Raw genomic sequence first — 21457 nt, forward strand, 5'->3', positions numbered from 1 at the left:
CTGGCTGAGCCCTCTTGCCACATATGTCAGTAACATTCCAAGCTGGCTACCACATGCTCAGGCTCTGGCCTCCTCCCCTCCCTACTGTCGAGTGCTGTGCTGTTTCAAGGGCACGTGGGGCCGCACATCTCCCGTTTCAGCTCCGTCTTCAGCTGCTTGCACATCTCAGAAGCGACCGAATGTAAAAAAACAAAACAAAACAAAACAAAAAAACAAGAGCTCCAAAAGAATGTTCATATTCAAAATGCCTATCTCCCTGCAATTATTTTTTTAATTCCACTTGATCGATCTATTCAGGTGAGTTAGACAAAGCGTGTGTGCACATGCACACACAGACACACACATCAGCACACACCCACAAAATTTAGAGGCTTGGAGGTTGTTTCCTGCCAAAGGATCTAACAGAGGAAAGCTTATGAGCTGATCAAGTTTTAATATCGTGGTTAACAAGAAAGGTACACCATTTAGCAAGCACACAGAGACCGCAGGTAGGACCTCCTGATCCCTGGAGCATTTGGCTCCCTGGCCCATTTTCTGCCTACCTCTGGAACAGTTTTTTGATAGTTACTACATTCAGAGAATTCAAGAGGACTGCATGGACAGATGAACCTTTATTTAAAAAAATAGCACTTCAAATAAATTAAAAGGGACAACCGTCAAGTGTTCAAATTGTGAAGAAATAGTTGAAAACCTAGAGACTCCAAGCTGCGGGCTTCTAACCTCGTTCTTTGTCCAATGGCAAAGCCCCACACATCTCAGTCCTGCCACTCGACGTTTTCCCTACTGAGATGAGGGAAGCAATTGCAAACAGGAGACCAGACGGAGGAGAAAGCTGCATCTGACTGGAATGAACATTGCCACGTACTTGCTAATACGGGTTTCACTTTATGACCAAATGTATTCTTTCAAAAATAAAAAAGGGGGGAGGGAAGCTGCATGTTTTTAAAAATTGAAATTATTTAGGGATAAAACACTAACTCTAGTGCCTTTAACGGGCAATAGCAACTTTTTTCCTCCGAAGTCAAACACCATCCCCAGCTGAGCCTTTGTGCTACAAGCTTTTCAGGAGATGTTACCTAAACTTTATTAAAAGAAAAGAACAAGTTTAAATATAGACACTGGACTAGCCCAGTCTGTATTTTCAAGTCCACATTCTTCATCTGAAGCACTGCATCAGGGACCCCCCTGAGTCTGCATGTTTTCAAGTTCACAGTACATGGAACCAGTTTTTCTTTTTCATTTTTTCCTCACTCAGAGCAGCCACACGTAGTGGCCGTTGACGCCGGAACCTCGGGCGGGGCCTTTTCCTACGAGGCCTGGCCAGAGCTGCCCAAGGCTTCTCCTCAATGAGAATCGATGCTGTCATGCTCTATGGATGGGAAAAAAGCAAGAAAATAAAAAAGCACCTGGTACAGGTTTCATGAGATCCATTCGGATTCGCTATGTTCCAAACCCGCTGCTGAATGCCATTTGTCCACTCTGTGTGTGCTGAACAGTTTGCAGCCTAGGAGTGGGTCTCAATTCGAAGAACTGTTATTGGACGCCCCCGAGGTCGATGCAATAGCAGCTCCAGCAGGGCTACTCGTGGAGACCGACTTTCGGATGTGAGGCAGCAAGTAGGGGTCACAGGCCAGCTGCTGGACATCGATGCGGTCCTCCTTTCGGTAGGCCAAGCATCGTCGAATAAACGCCTGAAAGGAAAGTTTCTTGAAGAAGCCTGAGGCAGATAATCCTGCTGCTCCCAGAGGGAACCCTGAGGCTCTGTGGCAGCTGCCAGGGCCCAGGCCCAGAGCAAACACCCTCTATAAAGAGAAGGGGCCTGGGGCCTTTCCCGGAAATCATGCCCGGAGAGGACCAGGCAAGGAGACACACGGGCAGCAGCACCTCTCTGTGACCACGGGCTCCTTCCCTGACAGAGGCACCTGAGCCATTCCTGAGTGGGGATGGGGCATGACCTGGCCTCTAGAGACCTCTGCCCCCAAAGCACAAAGACCAACGCAAAAATCTCTCTGCCTTGGACGGTTTACACAGGCACATCTAACCTAATGGTCCTGCGTGTACAAATCACGGCCCCATGTGAACTCGCCACATCCTGAGAAAGTAAAAATTGTAATGACAAACCACTGCCACGTGCAGGGTGAGGAGACCAACACTAACACTACAACGTGTCACAGATTGGTAAATGCTTGCCTTGTGTATCACATTCTTCCCTAAAAGGTGATCAAGCAAATGATGAGGCACACACCTAAGTACTAAAGAAAACCTGAACAGGACTTGTTTCCCCAAGAGCTCTGCAGACAAGAGAATCATGCTATGAGTGGGGTTTCATTCAGAATCCTAATTTAGTGGCACCTGGGTGGCTCGGTTGGGCATCGACTCTTGATTTCAGCTCAGGTCATGATCTTGTGGTTCCTGAGTTCAAGCCCCACATCAGCCTCCATGCTCTCTTTCTCCTTCTCTCTGCGCCGCCGCCCCCCGCCCCCCCCCCTCGCCGCTTATCTGCACTAGCTCATTCTCTCAGAATAAACTTTAAAAAAAAAAAAAAAAAAAAAAAAAGAATCCTAATTTACTACCAACATGGAAGCTTCCTTTGTGCTAGGTATGAAGGGCTACACAGGATCAGTTTCTGTAATTTGTATCACAGAGGCCCTTAAACAGATGGTTTATCTTTTCCTGTTTTTTAACCAGACCATTTTAATCAAAGTCTCATAATGCAATTATTTTAAATACAGGAATTGGACTTTTAAAAATCTAAAATGTCATTATCACCCAAAGATCATACTTTACATTCAGGTGATCATAATGTCCCAATGTAGGGTCCATCGAGGGTAACAAATGTCTCATTCTGGTGCACAATGCTGACAGTGAGGGAAGTTGTGCATGTGTGGGGACAGAAGTACATGGGAATTCTCTACTTTCTGCTCAGTGTTGCTATGAATCTAAAACTGCTTTAAAAAATAAAGTCTAACAAAGTCTATTAAAAAAAAAATCCAGGGACGCCTGGGTGGCTCAGTCAGTTAAGCATCCGACGCTTGATCTCAGCTCAGGTCTTGATCTCAGGGTCGTTGAGTTCAAGCCTGGTGTTGGGCTTGGCACTGGGTGTGGAGCCTACTTAAAAAAAAAAACAACCTAAAACACGAAATGTATTATTTTTTTCCCATGTTTAATTAATAAAACACGTAAGTATAACAACAATCCTGGTTTTCCAAAATAAAAAACACCTGTAGGTAGCTGCCTGATTAAAGTATTTGGAAGATAAAAACGCATTCACAGAAATAAACTTAATAATCCTTGGCCTTTAAGAACGACCCTTCTCAGTGAGATATGTGACACGGTAACTTGAGTTAAATGGGTTACTTTGGGTTGGATACAATAGTGGTCAAACTCCCACCTTGAACTTTCTTTCTACACAGCCTCCAGGGCAGGCTTTTGAAACAGCCATCAGATCACACGGCTGCCTTGAGTAAAACCTTCCTATGCTTCCCATCTCTCCCATCTCGGTCTACAATCTGCCCTGCAGCCTCTGCCCTGCCTACCACACTCTCCTCTGTTCCTTCTGCATCCTCTGCCCTGCCTACCATACTCCCCTCTGTTCTGCCTGTTCTACGGATCTGCTGAGCCTGTCCTCACATCTGAGCTTCGTGCGCTTCTCTGCCTAAAATATTCTTCTCCCTGGGCACCTGGGTGGCTCAGTCGGTTAAGCGACCCACTCTTGATTCTGGCTCAGGGCATGATCCCACAATTCGTGGAACTGTGCCCGAGTTGGGACTGTGCACTGATAGCACGGAGCCTGCTTGGGATTCTCTCTCCCTGTCTCTGCACCTCTCCTGCTCGCACTCGTGTGCTCTCAAAAATAAACAAACTTAGGGGTGCCTAGGTGGATCAGTCGGTTGAGCGTCTGACTCTTGGCTTCAGCTCAGGTCATGATCTTAGGGTTCATGAGTTCGAGCCCTGCGTGGGGCTCTGTGCTGACAGCATGGAGCCTGCCTGGCATTCTCTCTCTCCCTCTCTCTCTGCCCCTCCTCTGCTCTGTCTCTCAAAACAAATAAAGTTAAAAACAAAAAAAAATTCTTCTCCCAAATCTACACAGGGCTCCCACCATCACATTATTCAAGACTGCTCAAAAACATCACTTCCTGCTCCCACACCCCTGTACCCTCCCTTTCTTTTTCTTCATAATCTCTATCACCATCTGAGATGGAACCGTTGTTAGTTACTGTTCATCTCACCTGGTGGAACAGAACCTCCTAGCAGGCAGGGAACTTGTCTGTACTTCACTGCTACACACTCACCGTTCCCTCTCTATGACTTAGTACAGTGTCTAGTACTCGACAGGCACTCGGTAAGTATCTGTTGTAGGAGAGCGGGTGAAGAGGGTAAGGGTTTGAAAAAATACACATTTAGAAGGGGAGAAGGCTTTTAATGACTCTTGAATTTTGTACTGATAATCCAGAAAACAGAGCAGTTGTTTCCTGCTGACCAGTAGGTCAAAACTTACCTTTGCTTCAGGTGTTACTACTGGCTTTGGCGGGAACTGCACTTCAGTAGCTTTAAGAATAGTATTTTCTTGTAGAATGTCTTGCTGGGACTGGTTGTGGCCAAAAGGCTATCAGATAAAAACGAAACAAACAAAGGTGGGCCTGTGGTTAAAATTAAAGAGAACACAATTCAAAACCATAGTGAAGGGAAAGGAGAAGATCTGCTTTGATGAGAACTGCTAGAAAGAACTTCGGAGATGGTCTCCTCGCTCTCTTTTTATAGGTAAGGGGTGGAAAGGGTCAGAGGTTACGTACTAACAAGCTCACGGTCCAACACGGAGGTTAAGGCAGGGCTGGCATTGGAAGCAGCGTCTGCCACAGGATAATACCTCTGTTGAGGTTTGCTGACAACAAAAGCCATCCTAGGAGGAACCGGCAACTTCTTCTGCCCTGAGTGACAACTGTAGGCTTAAGTAGTACACATGTGTGCCACTGGCAGACCCAAGACCCAGATAAAGACAGATGGAAAAGGAAGCAAACAGGAGACGGAGTAAGAACAGGCGCGTGGAATAAAAGCTGGGGTTACTTAGCGGCTTCACTGGGCCCCAATGTGCCATTTTCTAATAGCCTTAAAATACAAGTTCAAGTTCAGTGTCATCTCTACAATGTTTCTACTAAGAGATCACAATTCTTTCTAAATAACCTCTGCCAACATTATCAGCAGTACGTCCTCATTATCAGAGAGTATAAATAATAATTAACTCCTACTTGGGATGCATGACTGGCTCAGTCAGTGGAGCACCCAACTCCTGATGTTGGGCCCATGAGTTCGAGCCCAACGTTGGGTGTAGAGGTTACTTAAAAATAAAACCTAATAATAATAATAATAACAATAATGATAATAATATAATTAACCATTACTGGCTCTGAAGTTTCCCCATATTACAAAGGGTAAGATACAGAAACAAAGACCAAGGGGCGCCTGGGTGGCTCTGTCGGTTAAGCATCCAACTTCAGCTCAGGTCATAATCTCATGGCTTGTGAGTTCGAGCCCCAGGGTCAGGCTCTGTGCTGATAGTTCAGAGCCTGAAGCCTGCTTCAGATTCTGTGTCTCCCTCTCTCTCGGCCCCTCCTCCACTCACACTCTGTCTCTCTCTCTCTCTCTCAAAAATAAATTAAAAAAAAAAAAAAGAAAAGAAAGAAACAAAGACCAAGGAGAAGTTAAAGAGGAAGCTGAAATCTAAATTAAGAGCTTAGTCTAGGGATTGTAACAAAAGTATTAAGAGTCCAGGGGAGTCGCAGAACCCCCAAATGGCTTATACTCACAACCTACACTGTTGGAACCACCTACAAATTTTGATTATTTATAACACACTGACAGCAAAAATACGGCTATATGTGCCCTGTATCCTAGTATGTATGTTTACCCTAAGGGAGCATTCTCATAAGGAAAACATAAATGTGAACAATTCATTAGGTACAGTTCACTACCTAGGTTATTATGTGTCCAAATGACCTATCACCTTGATCCAGAGGTAACAGACGGTGAATATTTTCTAACACTACATCTCCCCAGTACAGAAGATAGAAACCACGCTTTTATTAATAATAGCTTTAACTACTGGGGTAGCTGGGAATGAAGACCCCTGTAGATTTTCCAAGTTCCAGTCCGTGGGACCCTGAAGAATGCCTCCTGGGACAACTGTATATTTGAAATAAACCAGGTCATATAATTCCTTATACATATTATCAGAATCAAAACCGATCCTGGATCTAATTGAAAACGGTAAAAATGTATGTTTTTCAATAGCCCAGTGAAATTCATTAGGTACTCTGTTGAAAAGTTCTGCTTATGCATAAAGCTGTTATTGTTGTCTGTGTTTTCCTCAAACCACATCCAAAAGTTCTGTACAACCAAACGATTAATTCCAAGAGAATAACAGACACCATGCCACTGCATACATGTGCCACCCAAGCCGGATATCAAGCCACCACATCCGACCTTCCTTACCTTCCTTCCATAAAGACACTGGTAAAAGATCACACCCACTGACCAGACATCAACTTTATTTGAGATCTTTGGTGGCTCTTTCCCAACCACAAAACACTCTGGTGGTAAATACCTGGGACAAAAGGAAAATACAATGACTGTATAAATCTAGGACATATACAAAAAGGCAAAGTAGAAGACCTTGTGGGAAATAAAAAATATCTGAATTTTAACTGAAATTTAGACGAAAAAGCGACATGGGCCTTGCTGGGGAAAGTCCGTGAGAAAACACTGTAACTTAAGGAGGCAGCATGTCCTAAAAGCCTTAAAATACATTTCTCAGTTCACCGAGAGAGGCAAATATTCTCCCCCTGGCCCGTTTCACCCACCACAGCATCTTTTCCCAGGGTTGCGCCTAATAGGAGTGTCATTCAACAAGTTCCAAAAAGGAGGGGGAACACAAAAGCAGTGCATTCCCTTTTATACGAGCTGCAGCAACAAACATCAAAACAGAACTTGAAGTGGTGTGGGTTTGCTTTCATGTTAGCTGAGAAAGAGGACTGTCTCTAAAATAACTATGTTAGAAGTCCAAAGGAGTCGGGCGGGGGGGGGGGGGGGGTGCCTGGGTGGCTCAGTCTGTTGAGTGTCCAACTTTGGCTCAGGTTATGATCTCGCAGTTCATGGGTTCAAGCCCCGCATAAGGTTCTCTGCTGTCAGCACAGAGCCCACTTTGGATCCTCTGCCCCCTCTCTCTTTGCCCCTCCCCTGCTTGCACACACGCTCTCACTCTAAAATAAACATTAAAAAAAATAATAAAAGTCCAAATGAATTCAGAACCCAGTATTAATCTCTGAGGGGAGGGGCTGTCTGCCTTCATAAGGTAGCTCTCTTTGTAAAATTTGGACTGGGAATAACTACAATATATAATAAATGGTGACACTACAGTCCAAGTTATCTAAGGGTATTTTGTGTTGCCCACTTGAAGGGTGATCAGAGGCTTCCTGAAGACTAACAAATAGGGGAGAAAAAGCCCACCAAACTAGTAGTTAGCACAACTCAATCCTCATCTGAATTCCTTCCCTCCCCACCCACTCCTGGCTTGGAAAAAGACTGGCTGCACAGCCAACCACACCAAATTGTATGGTGTGGAAGGTAAGTGCCTCTTGGCATTTAGGAAACCAAACAAATACGCTTCCACTCACTGCCTGGGGTCTTAGCCATGGCACAGCTGGAAGGCAGCATTCTGAAGATAACAGATCGATTTCTGCAGATTTCATGCTGGCAAAATCAATTCTGTGAAAAATTCTTTATTTTAGACCCTGCTGTGCTTCTGGTATAAAAATCTAAACTTACAACTCGAAGGGGGCCACAAGAGCTGAGAGGAAGAAAATGTTCCATGATGGGCTTTTTTCTTTTCTTTTAAAAAAGTTTAGTCTTATGTTCTTGTTTCTTATTTATTTAACAGACATTTGGGGATGATTAAGACCACTGACCTACATTATTACTTCACAATGAAAACTGTTAGCCAAAACACACACTGAACTCATGAAGTGGGGAAAAAAGCAAAGTAACAAGAATATAGGAAAAAGAATAAAAAGAACAGCTCTTCCAAATGTCACTAAAACCTCCCTGAACCTGACTTTTCACGGTTCTTGATTCTTTAACATACATAATTTAAATATGATCTTGCATAAACAACAAATAGAACCTCGGTTCCAAAATGATCATTTTAATGTATTTATAACTCTTGTGGAGGTGGTAGAGAAGGACAGAAGTTGTTGAATTTGTCCAAATGATGAGTAATAATTTAGCCAAATATTCACAGTACAAAAGACATTGATTTAAAAAAGAAAAAAAAAAGACGTTGACTGCCACTTGACAGTATCAGTCTGGAAAAGTCACTTTCTAGGTCTCAGTTTCCCCATGTATAAATGAAGAAATAAACTAGTTCTTCACTCAAATAATACTGACAATAATAAGTACTCTAATTCCCTATCAAGGACTTCGGGAGAGAGTAGAGGACGGTTCTAGGATATTGCACGAAATTATGTTTAAAAACATAATTGCATATTCTGTCATAATAAAATCATCCTACAGAAACAGGATTCTCAGGGCCTAATCTATAGGTCATTTATTTATAAGTAGTATTGAGGGCACCTGGCTGGCTCAGTCAGTGGGGCATGCGCTGATCTCACAATTATGAGTTCGAGCCCCCATGCTGGGTATAGAGATTCCTTAAGAATAAAATATTTTTTTAAAAAACTAGTATTCAATGTAGAAGAATTCTACCAAACACTGCAACTACCAAAATACTGCAAACCGTTGCCTAGAATTTGTTATGTCTTCCCACCCTGTTTGTATCGATCCTCTAGGACCTAAGAGGATGACATATGAGGAGTGTGATTATGACAATGCTTATTAGCACTACCAATATGGAGATTTTTTAAACCTTCAGAGGAACCCACAGAATTAAGTTTTCTCAGTAGCCCCCTTTTTACCTCTCTTTTTGTTATGAAAACAATCTCCAAATATAATCTAAAGTAGAAAGAACAGTAAAATGAACCCCCAAGTAACCATCATTGAGCTTCAATAATTATCAACATGGGGCCAATCTCTGTTCATATACACCCCTCCCCCCACCAACAGATTACTCTGAAGCAAATCCCAAACATCACATAATTATTATTTAAATTCCAAGCACTGAATTTTTATAGCTCAGCAAATACAGCAATAGGTAGCAATGAGAAAATGAATTTAACACGAAAAGGCTTAACTTTTTATAAGAACAAGTTACCAAACAAAAAAGCTAAAATCTAAGTTTCAGTGAATTTATATAGCAGAGGTATAGACCTGTTTCCAGAATTTCCAACAACAGATATTTTTGTGCCATTTAGTGACAGGAACACTAACCCACAATAACCACCATAGTAAATAAACACTGTAAATGTAGCTTCTATTTTAAACCCAGGATCTCAAAGGTTTAATTTAGGGACTGATTTTCACTATAGGTACCATCTCCACAAAAAATAAGGAGCAATGAAGAGTAGGAATTTTGTGCACATGATACTTTTCTAAGGATTTGATGGATTCTCTAATATACATAATTTACATATGATCAGACTGATGAGAATAAAGCTCATCCTGTGGGCTGTAAACAATACTCTCCCTTCTCTGTCTGCTTCCAATCAACGCCCTCATTCCCAGGCAGTCAGTATTCTGCTAAAGCCTAGGGCCCTCCAGTCTCAAAGTTAAGTGATCTGACCAACTGACCCTGGGGTTTAATATATGTGGGACTTCTACCCCGCCCCCAACCTCAGTTTGGAATCAAATGTCCAATTGGCAGCTTTCTGTTACCACCTCAGAAGGAAAAAGAAAGCTCTGTTAACACACCTTTACAATCACAAAGTGAGTTGTTTGGGCTGTAGGTATCTTTTATGGCTCCTGCTGTCAAAAGCAGGCAGAAATAAGAGGTCATGGAATAAGCAGGTAGAGCTAGCTGGGGTAGGGTGGTGGTGGGGAGACAAGTGACAACAGATGGGAAGAAATGTGGCTCAAAACATTTTAGAACATGGCTGATGGGTACGGATAAATTTCTTTGCAAACTGTGCTCACTTTTTTCCTGTTTAGATTTCAAGGGATGCTGGGGTTACTTTACATACTAATCTTTACAACTTCTTAGTTCTTGACAGGGCATCATCCGTAGGCAACTCTAGAAATGAATCCCTCATCCCATTAACCCATAACAAGAGACCTACATTTGTACTGAAAAAAATTTAGGGCCATTCTTTAAATACACAGGAGCAATCTCGTTCTCTCCCTACTCCATAGGGCCAGCTCTAAAGAAACACACAACTCCAACACCTGGCCATATATAATCTCTCTCAATAGTTTTCCAGAAAGGAAAGAAAAATTAAGACAAGTTAATATAAATACAGAGAGTCAAACGGCCGAAAAGGCAGTAATATTTGGGGAGGAAAATCTACTTTGGTTTACTGCATTTTGCCTAAGACAGGATGTAGATATTAATGATCAATTACCAACATTTCAGTATAGCACAGCCATATCTCCACCAGCCAACCTGGCAGATCTCCCAGATACCTACCAATAAGTACCAGCACCTTGTGACGTCAGCTCCATGCCATCCACTGAATTGTAGCTATCATCATCCATGATCTTGGAAAGACCAAAATCTGTGATTTTTATCTCTCCACATGCTGTACCATTTACTAAAAGAATATTACCTAAAAAGATGAAAATCTTCATGAATAAAAAGAGACTTACTGATTAAGAGAAAAGTTCAAGGTAAAACAGACAAGAAGGGGACAAGTGAACTCAAACTCTTGCACGTAATAGCAAACATCTAAATTCGTGGAATAAAATGATCTGGACTCTGGATGCTAGAGGAGAGTCCTCAGTGTCTGGCTGCAAACTTCCATTTTCCAAGAATCACCTGCTAGATGTGCCAAAACCACCACTATGAGCAGTGGAAAAAAAATAGCAACTCGCCAAAGTAAAATATCACTTGGACGGCTGGTCAAAAATGGTGGGAAAGTTTCATCTGAGCTTTCAGTAACAATCTCTAAACCACCCTGTTTAGAACAGTAGTTTCAGGACCGGAAAAAAAAAAAAAAAAAAAAAAAAAAAAAAAAAACAACAACCCCCCCCCCCCAAAAAAAAAAAAAAAAAAACCACACAAGGGAATCAAAACTAGTACCACAGTGCCACCTACAGTTCCTATGATGGGAAAATGTATTGGATTCAGTGCCGGAAAACCCAATAACACAAATAGCTGTCGTTTTAAAAACCACTTCATTATAATGACTTTTTTTGTCATTCGAATTGTATTAGAACATTAAAGAATAGTGAATAGTGAGATTTAATATGTAGCTACCAGTAGAGGAAAGCAGAGTTAACAACTGCGCCCACCAGGAGGTAAATGGGAACCATCTTCCCAACACCCAAGCCAAAGCTGGTTCCAGCTGTCTACAGAGAACATATGCAGACTTCTAAAAAACAACTGAGGATGACGACAAAAAAAACAGAGGTGGGGCACCTGGGTGGCTCAGTCGGTTAAGCGTCCAACTTCAGCTCAGGTCATAATCTCATGGTTTGTGGGTTAGAGCCCCACACCGGGCTCTGTGCTCACAGCTCGGAGCCTGAAGCCTGCTTCAGATTCTGTGTCTCCCTCCCTCTCTGCCCTTCCCCGCTCGCACTGCCTCTCTATCGTGAAAATAAAGAAACATTTTAAAACAAAAACAAAAAAAACAGAGGTAAAAAGTCTAACTGCCCTCTACTGTTTGCTGAGGACTACTGAAATTAGATAGTAACCATACAAAAAGATGTAAATCTGTTCGAAATGGGAGGCATACCTGCAAAATAAGTCATTAATTTAGAGGCACTTTCGTCGAAAAGACTTGGACTAGAGGACTACTATGTAGTGTGAAATGGAGCTCACCCAGAGCAGTCCTTGCTAAATCGGGCTGACACAGTGACCCGCTCTACAGACAAGGGCATCATTTCTCCAGAGCATTTCATCCAACTCATCCTCTCAAACCCAGCATTGTGTGGCTGGGCCTCTTTCATTCCCACACCTACCCAGGCAAAGCCAGGCATTACTAGGCCTTCTAGGCTCCTGCCACATTCTCTAACTTTATCAGATTAGAAGTCACTTTTAAGACCAGAGAAAAGCCATCAATACTGTCACCTAAAAGTTAGGACATACCTGGTTTGAGGTCATAGTGTATGATGGGAGGTTTTATTTCATTTAAGTACTTTAAAGCATTCACAATCTGCATGATAATGGACCGGGCCTCTTTCTCCGACATTAATTTGTGCTGTTTCAGGTAGAAGTCCAGATCATTTCCCTCACAGTACTCTAATACTGTACAAAACCTGAAGACAAATAAACCAACATTTGACTGTGGGAAACAGCAAGCAAATCAAGACTAACTAAACCAGCCCCAGCGAAAACTTTAATTAGCTTCTTGCTCTGTTCTTTAGTCCTTAAAGTACTCTTCTATTCTTTATTCAGTAGTAGCTACCTGAGTGTTTGCCAGGAAGGAAACTGCTTTCTCTCCTGGTGAAGAGCCTTCACACCCTCCACACTGGAATCTGTTGTGTTACAATTCGCCCACGCATACCTCTTCTTAAATCTAGTCTATAAGAACACTGACAAGAACTGTAATGTACTTAAGCTAGATATCTCTCCAGAGGGGTCTCCTACACATTTCCACACCGTGCTCCAGTTCTAAACAAGCATACGGTACTCAAGTATACAAGTCTCAATGCAAACATTTCAAATGATCCTAAGCGCTGACAGTGAGAAAAAATCTAGGGTTTGCCCACGTCCCAAGAACTGGTTTCATGTCATGTCTCCTGGTAGTTTGGCACAATACTGTATATAATTGCTTTTTGCTAAACACAAGAGAACTTTTAAAAGTACAGTATCTGTTGTTCTAACAAATATGCTATTGCATAGTATGAGTTTTTTCCTTCACTTATATCAATTCATCATATAGACCCAAATGTAAAACTACCATTTGTAAAACATACCATTTGTGGCATGAAGGGTCATGTGTCTATCTTCTAAGGGAATTATAAACTGAAGTAAGGCTTCCTGAATTGTTTGAGTATTCCTGAGAGATGAAGACCTTTTAAACTATCCTAAGCTGTGACAATATGGTTGTATCACTCAGGATCTAGCCAGGAAATAAAAACCACCTGAGTATTTAAAACAGAGAAGTTTTAGCTCAGGGAATTGATCACATGGATGATGGAAGAGCTGAGAGGATAAACTGGCCAGTGAGGCACCCCAGAGATCATCCAGAACAGGAAGCCATTAGCACCGTAGGGCCAAAGGGCGGAGATGGTGCAACCTGAACCCAGGGTCACCAAGAGAGACTGGAATCACAGCGGGGAGGGGGAGGAGTGTCCCTACCCAGCACCATCTCGGTCTCCCCAGTGGCTGAGCCCAGCTGAACAACAACTGACACCGGAGCCTGGCAGAACAGCCTACAAGGGTCATCTTCCCTAAGATGCAGAACAGGGTAAGGGTGAGGAGCAGACCTGAGCGCTAACAGGCTCAGGACTAGAGAGGACTAGAAGGCCTCTGGGAAATGTGAGGCCTTCAAAAAGCACTGCGATGAAAGGTGGACATACACCGTCCTGCAGGATCCCCAAACTGAGCAGCTTGTGTTTTCTATGAAGCCTATTAGGGCATGCTAGCACCCTATTTGAGAATGAATATCAAAAATTTATAGATTCTCTGATCTAAGATATAGATTCTCATGTTTAGTGGAGGTATTCTTTGATCCAAGTGCAAGCTTAAAATAAAATGTCACTTTAACACCCAAATAACTCTCAGAAGATTTTCTAACATGATGGTGAAAAGTCACCACATACACAATAGGAAGAACAAAATAAACCACTCAAGAATAGCACACAACCAAGTCAATTTCTTAGATTAGTTAAAAGTATATATACAATTTGAAACCATAGATAATCTAAGTCATTCTCCTTATTTCTGAAATGTTTTTGTTATTGGGTGGGGGGCAGTCTACCTAGTATTCAAGGAATTTAATCACCCTTCGAAACTTGTTCTCTTAACCAGATATTCTTCTAAACCCCATCCACGCTAAACACACACTGACTATGCCTGGTCCGAGGGCCACCTTCTGGAAAGGGGTCATCCCTGAGCAGATGGAAAAAGGGATGGTACACATTTCCAAAGGGAATGAAGGTCTCTCCCTTTGGGAAACATTTCTAAATGTGGGGTGGTTCTTGGCATAGCAGTCTCTGAGACACCTGCTGTTTAGAATAGGCCTGAATGCCTAGAATCACCCGGAAGGCTAAGAGGGAAGACCTGCCGACCAGACTCTGAAGTTCAGACTCCTACAGAGAAAACATTTCCAAATGCTGAAATATTCCTAAACTCCTGGGTAAACCCAGAGGTGACAGAGCTTACCTTACCCAGTAATAAAATACAACAATGCCTAAGAGTATTAAAGATCTTGGGCAAGTCATTTCACTTCTCTGGGCCTCAAATTTCCATCTATAAAATAAAGCTGAACTGAGATCCCTTCCAACTCTAACATCCCACATGCCTGTGAGGCTATGTTTTCACAGGCAGCACTGGGTTATGCCTTCATTTGTGCCACATTCGTTCCCATTCTATGATAAAATCACATTGCTGGTACTTGTTTAAAAGGCCCGTCACGGTTCATCAGAATCTCTGGGGTGGGGCAGAGGCTCTCTTGTATAGTCCACACCCACTGGGGCACGTCAGAGGCAGCTGGCACCAACTTGTGACAGTTACCAAGAGCTGACAGTTAATTTTCAGGAATTTTATGAGCTGGTTGTTAAGCCACTGGTAGGATGCAAGGACAAACAAAAGGTGGTTTCTTCATACAATGGAATATATTTGGTCGTAAAAAGGAATGAAGTACTAATATATGCTACAATAAAAAACCTTGAAAAAACATCATCTCAAATAAAGGCAGCCAGTCAGAAGACTCCAGATACTACATGAGTGATTCCTATACAAGTCCAAAATAGGAAAGCTATAGAGACAAAAAAAACAAAACAAAACAAAACAAAACAGACCAGTGGCTGCTTAGGGCTGGGAGTGGGGTGGCGGTGGGGTGGAAGAATAACGGGGTGACAGCAAAAGGTATGGGGTTTCTTTTTGAGGTAGTGAAAACGTTCTAAAAATGACTATGGCAAAAAAAAATGACTATGGCAATGATTGCAGATCTGTGAATATACTAAAGGCCTTGAACCGTTTACTTTAAGTGGGTGAACTATATGGCATTTAAATTCTATCTCAATAAAGCTTTTTCTTTTTTGAAGTTAGTAGCTTGAAATTGGACCTGTTGAGAAACTTATTATCACAGAAATTGTCAAATACTACATATTAGCCCTATTCCGACCCCCACCAAGCTGGTTGTTAAACATTAACCAGCACACGACTATACAAGTCCTGTGGCTAAGAGATGTATTGCTGACCCAAACATGAATTCACACGCGATCATGTGCCCACAAATACATACACTTGACTCCCTCAGAGAGTATCTCCTTGACCCAGATTTAAGCTCCATTTCATGAGTAGTCAACACACTGGAAGAAAACAGCATAACTGCTAAGCTAAAATGTCACGGCACTTACGAGTCAGTGTCCAGTGAAAAGTAATCATACAGCTTAACTATTCTGGGATGATCCAGTTCTTTGTGAATCCGGTATTCCCTACATGCGTGCCTGCAAACAAAGTGGAAAATTAACACTTTGTATTTTGGACTGTCTTTTAGACCTCTAAAAGGATACTTCTACACGTTCTCTCATTTTTCCTTGCTTCTGCCTATTCATTCCATTCAGATGTGGCTGGCTCTGTATCTTTCCTCATCCTGTTTTCACTATTAGTATCCACCAATCTGTTGAGAAAATAGTAGGTGCTCAAATATCGCTGAATGAATGGATGCCGACCGTTTCAAGTTCATTCTATCACAATCTCACCTGTTTTATATTTATACCCAAATATCGAAGCTCTAAAAATTATAAAGACAGTTTTTCTCTCTCCTCAAAAACTTAATATCTCTAAGTGTTTATATCCTGGGGATACATCAAGGAAATCAATTTTAGCATGTAAACTCCTTGGGTAAAAGGATTACTGACTGTACAAGGCAATTAGTAGTATTCCGTATTTGTTTTTAAACTCTCCTTACAAAAAGAACTTAAAGGGCTATCAGCTTGACTTTCTTCTAAGAAAATGTGAATCTGATAGAAAATTATGAAGCCCTAGTTTTCTTGGAATGAGAATCTACATATATGCAAATTAACATCTTTTTATTAAATACTTTTCCAATTTCAAATCACTTAATGAGATTAGGAACAAAAATATACTACATAATCCGACATATTCATTGAGTTTTAAAAGACTAGAACGTGTTTATTCAATATAATTACTAATAATTTTTAAGGTAGTTCTTATTTACAAAGAGAAGAACGGAAAATTCTTATATTTTAAGTAATCCGGCACCATTTAGCTTGGGGCATTTTCTTATAAGGCAAGATCAGAAAAGAGAAACTTTCCAGAGTATGGTAAAATATAATCAGGTGATGTTTTCTGAAACTGGTGTGTCCCAGTATGTCAAAAATACACAGAAAGTACTCAACTAAAGAAAAGATGAGGAAATGATCAGGGCAAGGAGGAGAGAGGAACAAGAATCTAAAAGTAATTAAAATCTATTTTTCCCGAATGGAAACTGAGCCTGACTGAGCTTGTTTTTCAAGCTGCCACTTTTAGCAGTTTTTGCTTCTTGTGATACTTCATTTCCTCATCTTTATGTCTTTCCGAACAGAAAAGACATGCCAAGCACTGAGGCAGAGAAGTGTCAGGACACCACTACACTGGGACCCGGAAACCTGGCTGCAAGAGTCCCAGCTGTGTAACGCCACTTCGCTGGGCTTCCCCGACGCTGCGCAGGATTGGAGGTTTCCGAGGACGCTTCCTGGAGATGCAGGCCTCCAGAGCCCCGGTGCGGACCCTGAGCAAATGTAGCTCTGGCCCAGCTCCTCATTCCACCTAAGCAGCATCACATGTGTCCTTTTCGTACCTCAAGATCCCACCTAATAGTTCGTTCAGTAAAATTCAGACGATGCTGTTAACAAAAACCAAGTTTAGAAAGCTAGGGACTAACCAGATAACCCTCAAGTCATTTCTTCCTCTAACATACTAAAAATCTACAATTCTCTGCCCTTCTGTTGTAACTTTTTGGTTTTGTTGTGCATTTCAGGGCAGAGACCGATTTCTCCCTCAAAGTACAAGAAACAGAGGCAACTAAAGGAGGCAAAACTTAAGAACCAAAGGAAGGGTCAAAGTCCTCCCCAACTAACGGCATTTGCTGTGTCACTGAGCACACTCCCTCAGCATCATGTGAAGCTCTAAGCCCGCTTCTCGAGCTTCATCAGGCAAGGCCGTGGCTCTTTCCACATCCCTCGAATGTTCAACTTTTAATTTAGCATCCAAGGGATTAATGCACTACAGAAAGCTTAATTAGAAATGGGAAGAATCTTATCCGCTCATGTGTTAGTCTTTTACTCTTTTATAAGTGGGTATACATTCAATAGGCTTACAAAATGACTTTATCCTAAGAAATTAGAAGACCATCATATGTAAGTGTATACTAACTCAGATAAAATTATTTCTGTGGACAGCTTTATATGAAAGGTTTCCTACTGTGGAGTCTTTAATATGTTATTTGGGGGAGTCAAAGAAATCTTGTTAAAAAAAAAGGTATCTTATAATACCTACTAATGCTTTAATAATGCAAAAGTAAAATAATCAGTTTGCTTTTCGTTTGTGGAGGAAGGAGAAGAAAGGAGGTGCAGAGCAGAATTCAAAATTAAAACAACAACCTTTTGAGTTCTTCCTTTTTTCTTAATAAAGACTCAAATAAATGTCTTTATTCCAGATGGGACTGGGAAGTCACTCCCATGAAAGTAAAAGCAATCAGAGATGTTACTATGCAGGATAGCAGCATTTTCATATTTTATAATGTTACCATAACACTAAAGTGTACCACTTTTTAGTTTAATACTAAATTTTTAAAGCACTGTCTAAAATCTGTTATATGTTTGATATACACCTCTGTAAGTTCCAAGGAGTTAATGACATTTTGCTAATTCACTATCATCTGTATAGCCTGTATTCATCAGTATGATTTCATAATAAGCAAAATCTTTCAAAGAAAGGTGGAAGTGTGTAAGAATTTCTCCCTAGGTTTGGGCAAAGGTCTTAAGAACTTGGCACGCTCCCTCCCCATGTGTGTCTGTCTGTCAGCTAGGAAATGGCCCCTGCAGAGACGGCTCCATAGCAGGTACTTGGGTGCCATGATTCCCACCTCTGATGAGGAAATGAAGAGTAGAAAGGTACCACCATGAGCCTGGAGCGGGACCAGTAAAGAGCTCAGAAAGCTGAGACGCCCCCCTTCACTTGCTCTAGGACTCTGCCTGGTAGAGAAACATGAGGAACATACCCAGTCTCTACCCACCAGCACTCAAAGCAGCTTGCCAGATGTGTCACAGAGGTACAAGGTCCAGGCTTCGACCCCTCACTGTTTCAAAAGGCTAAGGTGGGCAGCACCCCACCAGCAGTCATCACAGTATTCCTCAGCAGAGTTCTCTTTAGGGCCAGCCTAAGAGCTGGACGCTGAAACTAGGCAAAGTATGTGCAAATCCCAGCACAGGAACCACCTTCTCAAGGTTAATCAAGGCTGGCCCCTCATAAAGTCAAGTGGTTTAGAGTGGTCAGGTCACACATAAGATACAGAACAGGCTCCAAGGATAGCCGGAGAGCATTTTTAAAGAGAAGCAAGTACCATTCCAACTCCCTACGCACTCTGAGAGTCTCAATGTAAGGGGGACGTTTCGCGTTTCTAACTGGTCAGAGCAACATGTGGCTTCCTTCTCTGAAGTGCTCCTGGCATTCACTGTGGCATATGCCATTCGTCCCTGAACGCCAAGTGACTGGAATGTGCTTGTAATAATGTAACTGTTCCTCAGAAGCATCTGGACTGCAGCTGCCTGTCACGTAAGATACACACACAAGGTGCCATGCATAAAGCACACCTCATCCCTTTTGCTACCTCCGCTAAGCCCAATTTCTCTTAACGCCACAGGAACCTTCACTTCTCCAGTGCTGAGTGCCATCCAGCACAGAATGGGGGGGGGGGGGGAGGGGAGCGGCGGAGGGGAGGGGAGGTTCCTGGACCCCTGATAAGGAACATGTATACAGCAAGAGTTGCCTTGGTCTATGCCCCAAGAACAATTGATGATATAGAAATGTTTTACTTTTCCCTTGAGATTTAGAAGCCAATTAAAAGGCTATTCCAGGGGTGCCTGGGTGGCTCAGTCGGTTAAGCGTCTGACTTGATTTTGGCTCAGGTCATGATCTCGTGGTTTGTGGGTGCAAGTCCTGCATCTGGCTCTGTGCTGATGGCGCGGAGCCTGCTTGGGATTCTCCCTCTTTCTCTGCCCCTTCGCCACTTGCGCCTCCCCCCGCCCCAAAATAAAATAAACTTAAAAAAAAAAAAAAAGGCTACTTCAAAGTCTACTGCTTTTTTTCCCTTCAAAGTACAACCTGTAAGAAAAAAAACACAACTGCTCTCATAGAAAGGAGGTGAGTTTACATTAAAAGTGGTTATCTTCTCCTTCCTGGGTCAGGACATGTCTAATTCAGTGCTTTTACCTACAACAAGGAAACAATACTAAGCCCAGTGGGGATCCTAACAGCAAATCAGGTATGAGTGGCCTCCAAACCAAATGAGCCATGAATTCCGACGTTCTGAAGCTTGGGGCAGGGTGGGGAAAACAAGCAAAACCCGCCATTAGTGGATCAAAGAAATTCACACCTGTACATGTAATCATTATTCAAGCTAAAGAAGTCACCCTCCCAGCCCTTCTCCCAACACAGAAGAGGAGCGCCAGCCAGTGGCATTCAGGACCCTGAACACAGAATTCGGAGGGGAAACTGTGAGGGGGAGGGGGACTCAGCACTGAGGAACTGAATGTCCAACAAGCACCACTGCAGTCAAGAGGCACCCCAGGTACCCCCCCACACCTTCCTGTTTCCTCCATGAAGAAATGACTGAACAGGCAGGAAAAAGCCCAGCCCAGAGCCCCTCAGGATGCCCAGGCCACTGAAGGACTCCATCATCTGCTTTCTATAGACAGCAAGACGGTTTCCGAGGCTTTACTTGTTTACTGTAGCTAATGTTACACACATAACGGAAAGGGAGGTTGAAGAGCATGGGTTTTGGATTAAGGGAAGTCTAGATTTAAACACCAGCTCAGCCACTTCTTAACTATTACTCAAATTCTGTAAGTTTCAATTTGCTCATCAGTAAGATGGAAAATTTCTTCACTCTCCCAGGATAGTCATAAGGATTAAATGAAACAACAACAATGCATGTACAGCTGTTAGCACAGGGCCCAAACTACAGCTGTTACTTCCAGATTTTGAAAAATCAGATACTCTAGGATCACTTACTTGTGGTAATTCTCCTTTTTCTCATCTCTCCAGTTTTTATTTAACTGGTGAATTTTCACAGCTACATATCTTTGTTCTGTTAGATCAAATGCCTGCAAAGAAAAGGAATAAATTATGTTCTGGATAAATGCTAACAAGAATTACAGGCAAGTAACAGACTCAAAGCTTCTATTTAACACATCCATGATTCAAAATCCCAAATGCATTGTAAAATAAAAACAACAGTGGATGACAACACATCACATACTTGTTTCAGAGTTGCAACCATCTTCTTGAAACTTGTGATCAGATAATTTAGAAGTCTCCAGACTCACTGGCACCAAGGGGCTTAGAAAACAACCAAGTACACACCACAAACAGCAAGACAGCCCGTGCCTTACCAGTCATTGCCAAACAGTTCTCTCTGTGGACAATATCCACCCGCTCTGGGGCCTCACTCCCTTGCGTTCTTATCTCGCCCCTCTGCTGACACTGGGACAGGACACTTCTAAAATGCTGGGGACACACACTATCTGCTCCTTGAGAAATAACCCCTCCAGATACACCTCTTCACTGTTTGTTTAGAAAATAACCTCGTAATTTGTTACACTGTTTATTAAAATACAAACAAATAAAATAACACCCTGCCTTTAGCCCCACCCATATACAATGGGCAAATAAAAAGCAGTTTTCAATCCCAACATGTCTGAAAGTTGTCACACCAGATCACGTCTCCAGCACTGTCCAAAGAAAAGGACATACTTTCCCCAAAGACCGCCACTGCTGGAAAGTCCTGCATCAGCTAGGTAGTGCTAGATCGTGGGGCGGGGGTGGGGAAGAAGGGGAACAGGTGGGTTTGTGAGGATGCTAAGTGTAAATCACAAGTTGATAACATGAGTAGTATTTTAACACAACAGGGTATTTCTCCTATACAAAAGAATTTATTGAACAACTCCTTTGGGATGAATA

The 21457-nt window shown here is 42.3% G+C and overlaps 1 protein-coding gene across 9 annotated transcripts in view; it reads right to left on the reverse strand.

Moving 5' to 3' along the window:
* Window positions 1-592: 592 nt before the first annotated feature.
* TLK2 (tousled like kinase 2) overlaps window positions 593-21457 on the reverse strand; it is a 113184-nt gene continuing 92319 nt past the window's right edge. For all 9 annotated transcript variants that reach the window (XM_019466633.2, XM_019466636.2, XM_019466639.2 and 6 more), the window contains 7 exons: window positions 20510-20601; window positions 15631-15720; window positions 12191-12360; window positions 10571-10709; window positions 6490-6601; window positions 4499-4606; window positions 593-1691 (listed from right to left, as the gene is read on the reverse strand). In XM_019466633.2, the coding sequence (XP_019322178.1) occupies window positions 1518-1691; window positions 4499-4606; window positions 6490-6601; window positions 10571-10709; window positions 12191-12360; window positions 15631-15720; window positions 20510-20601 (885 nt within the window). In that variant the 3' untranslated portion in view covers window positions 593-1517. The remainder of the gene's footprint in view (window positions 1692-4498; window positions 4607-6489; window positions 6602-10570; window positions 10710-12190; window positions 12361-15630; window positions 15721-20509; window positions 20602-21457) is intronic.

The sequence above is a fragment of the Panthera pardus genome, unplaced genomic scaffold (genome assembly GCF_024362965.1).
Source record: "Panthera pardus isolate Hobbes unplaced genomic scaffold, ASM2436296v1 HiC_scaffold_3, whole genome shotgun sequence".
Taxonomy (NCBI): Eukaryota; Metazoa; Chordata; class Mammalia; order Carnivora; family Felidae; genus Panthera; species Panthera pardus.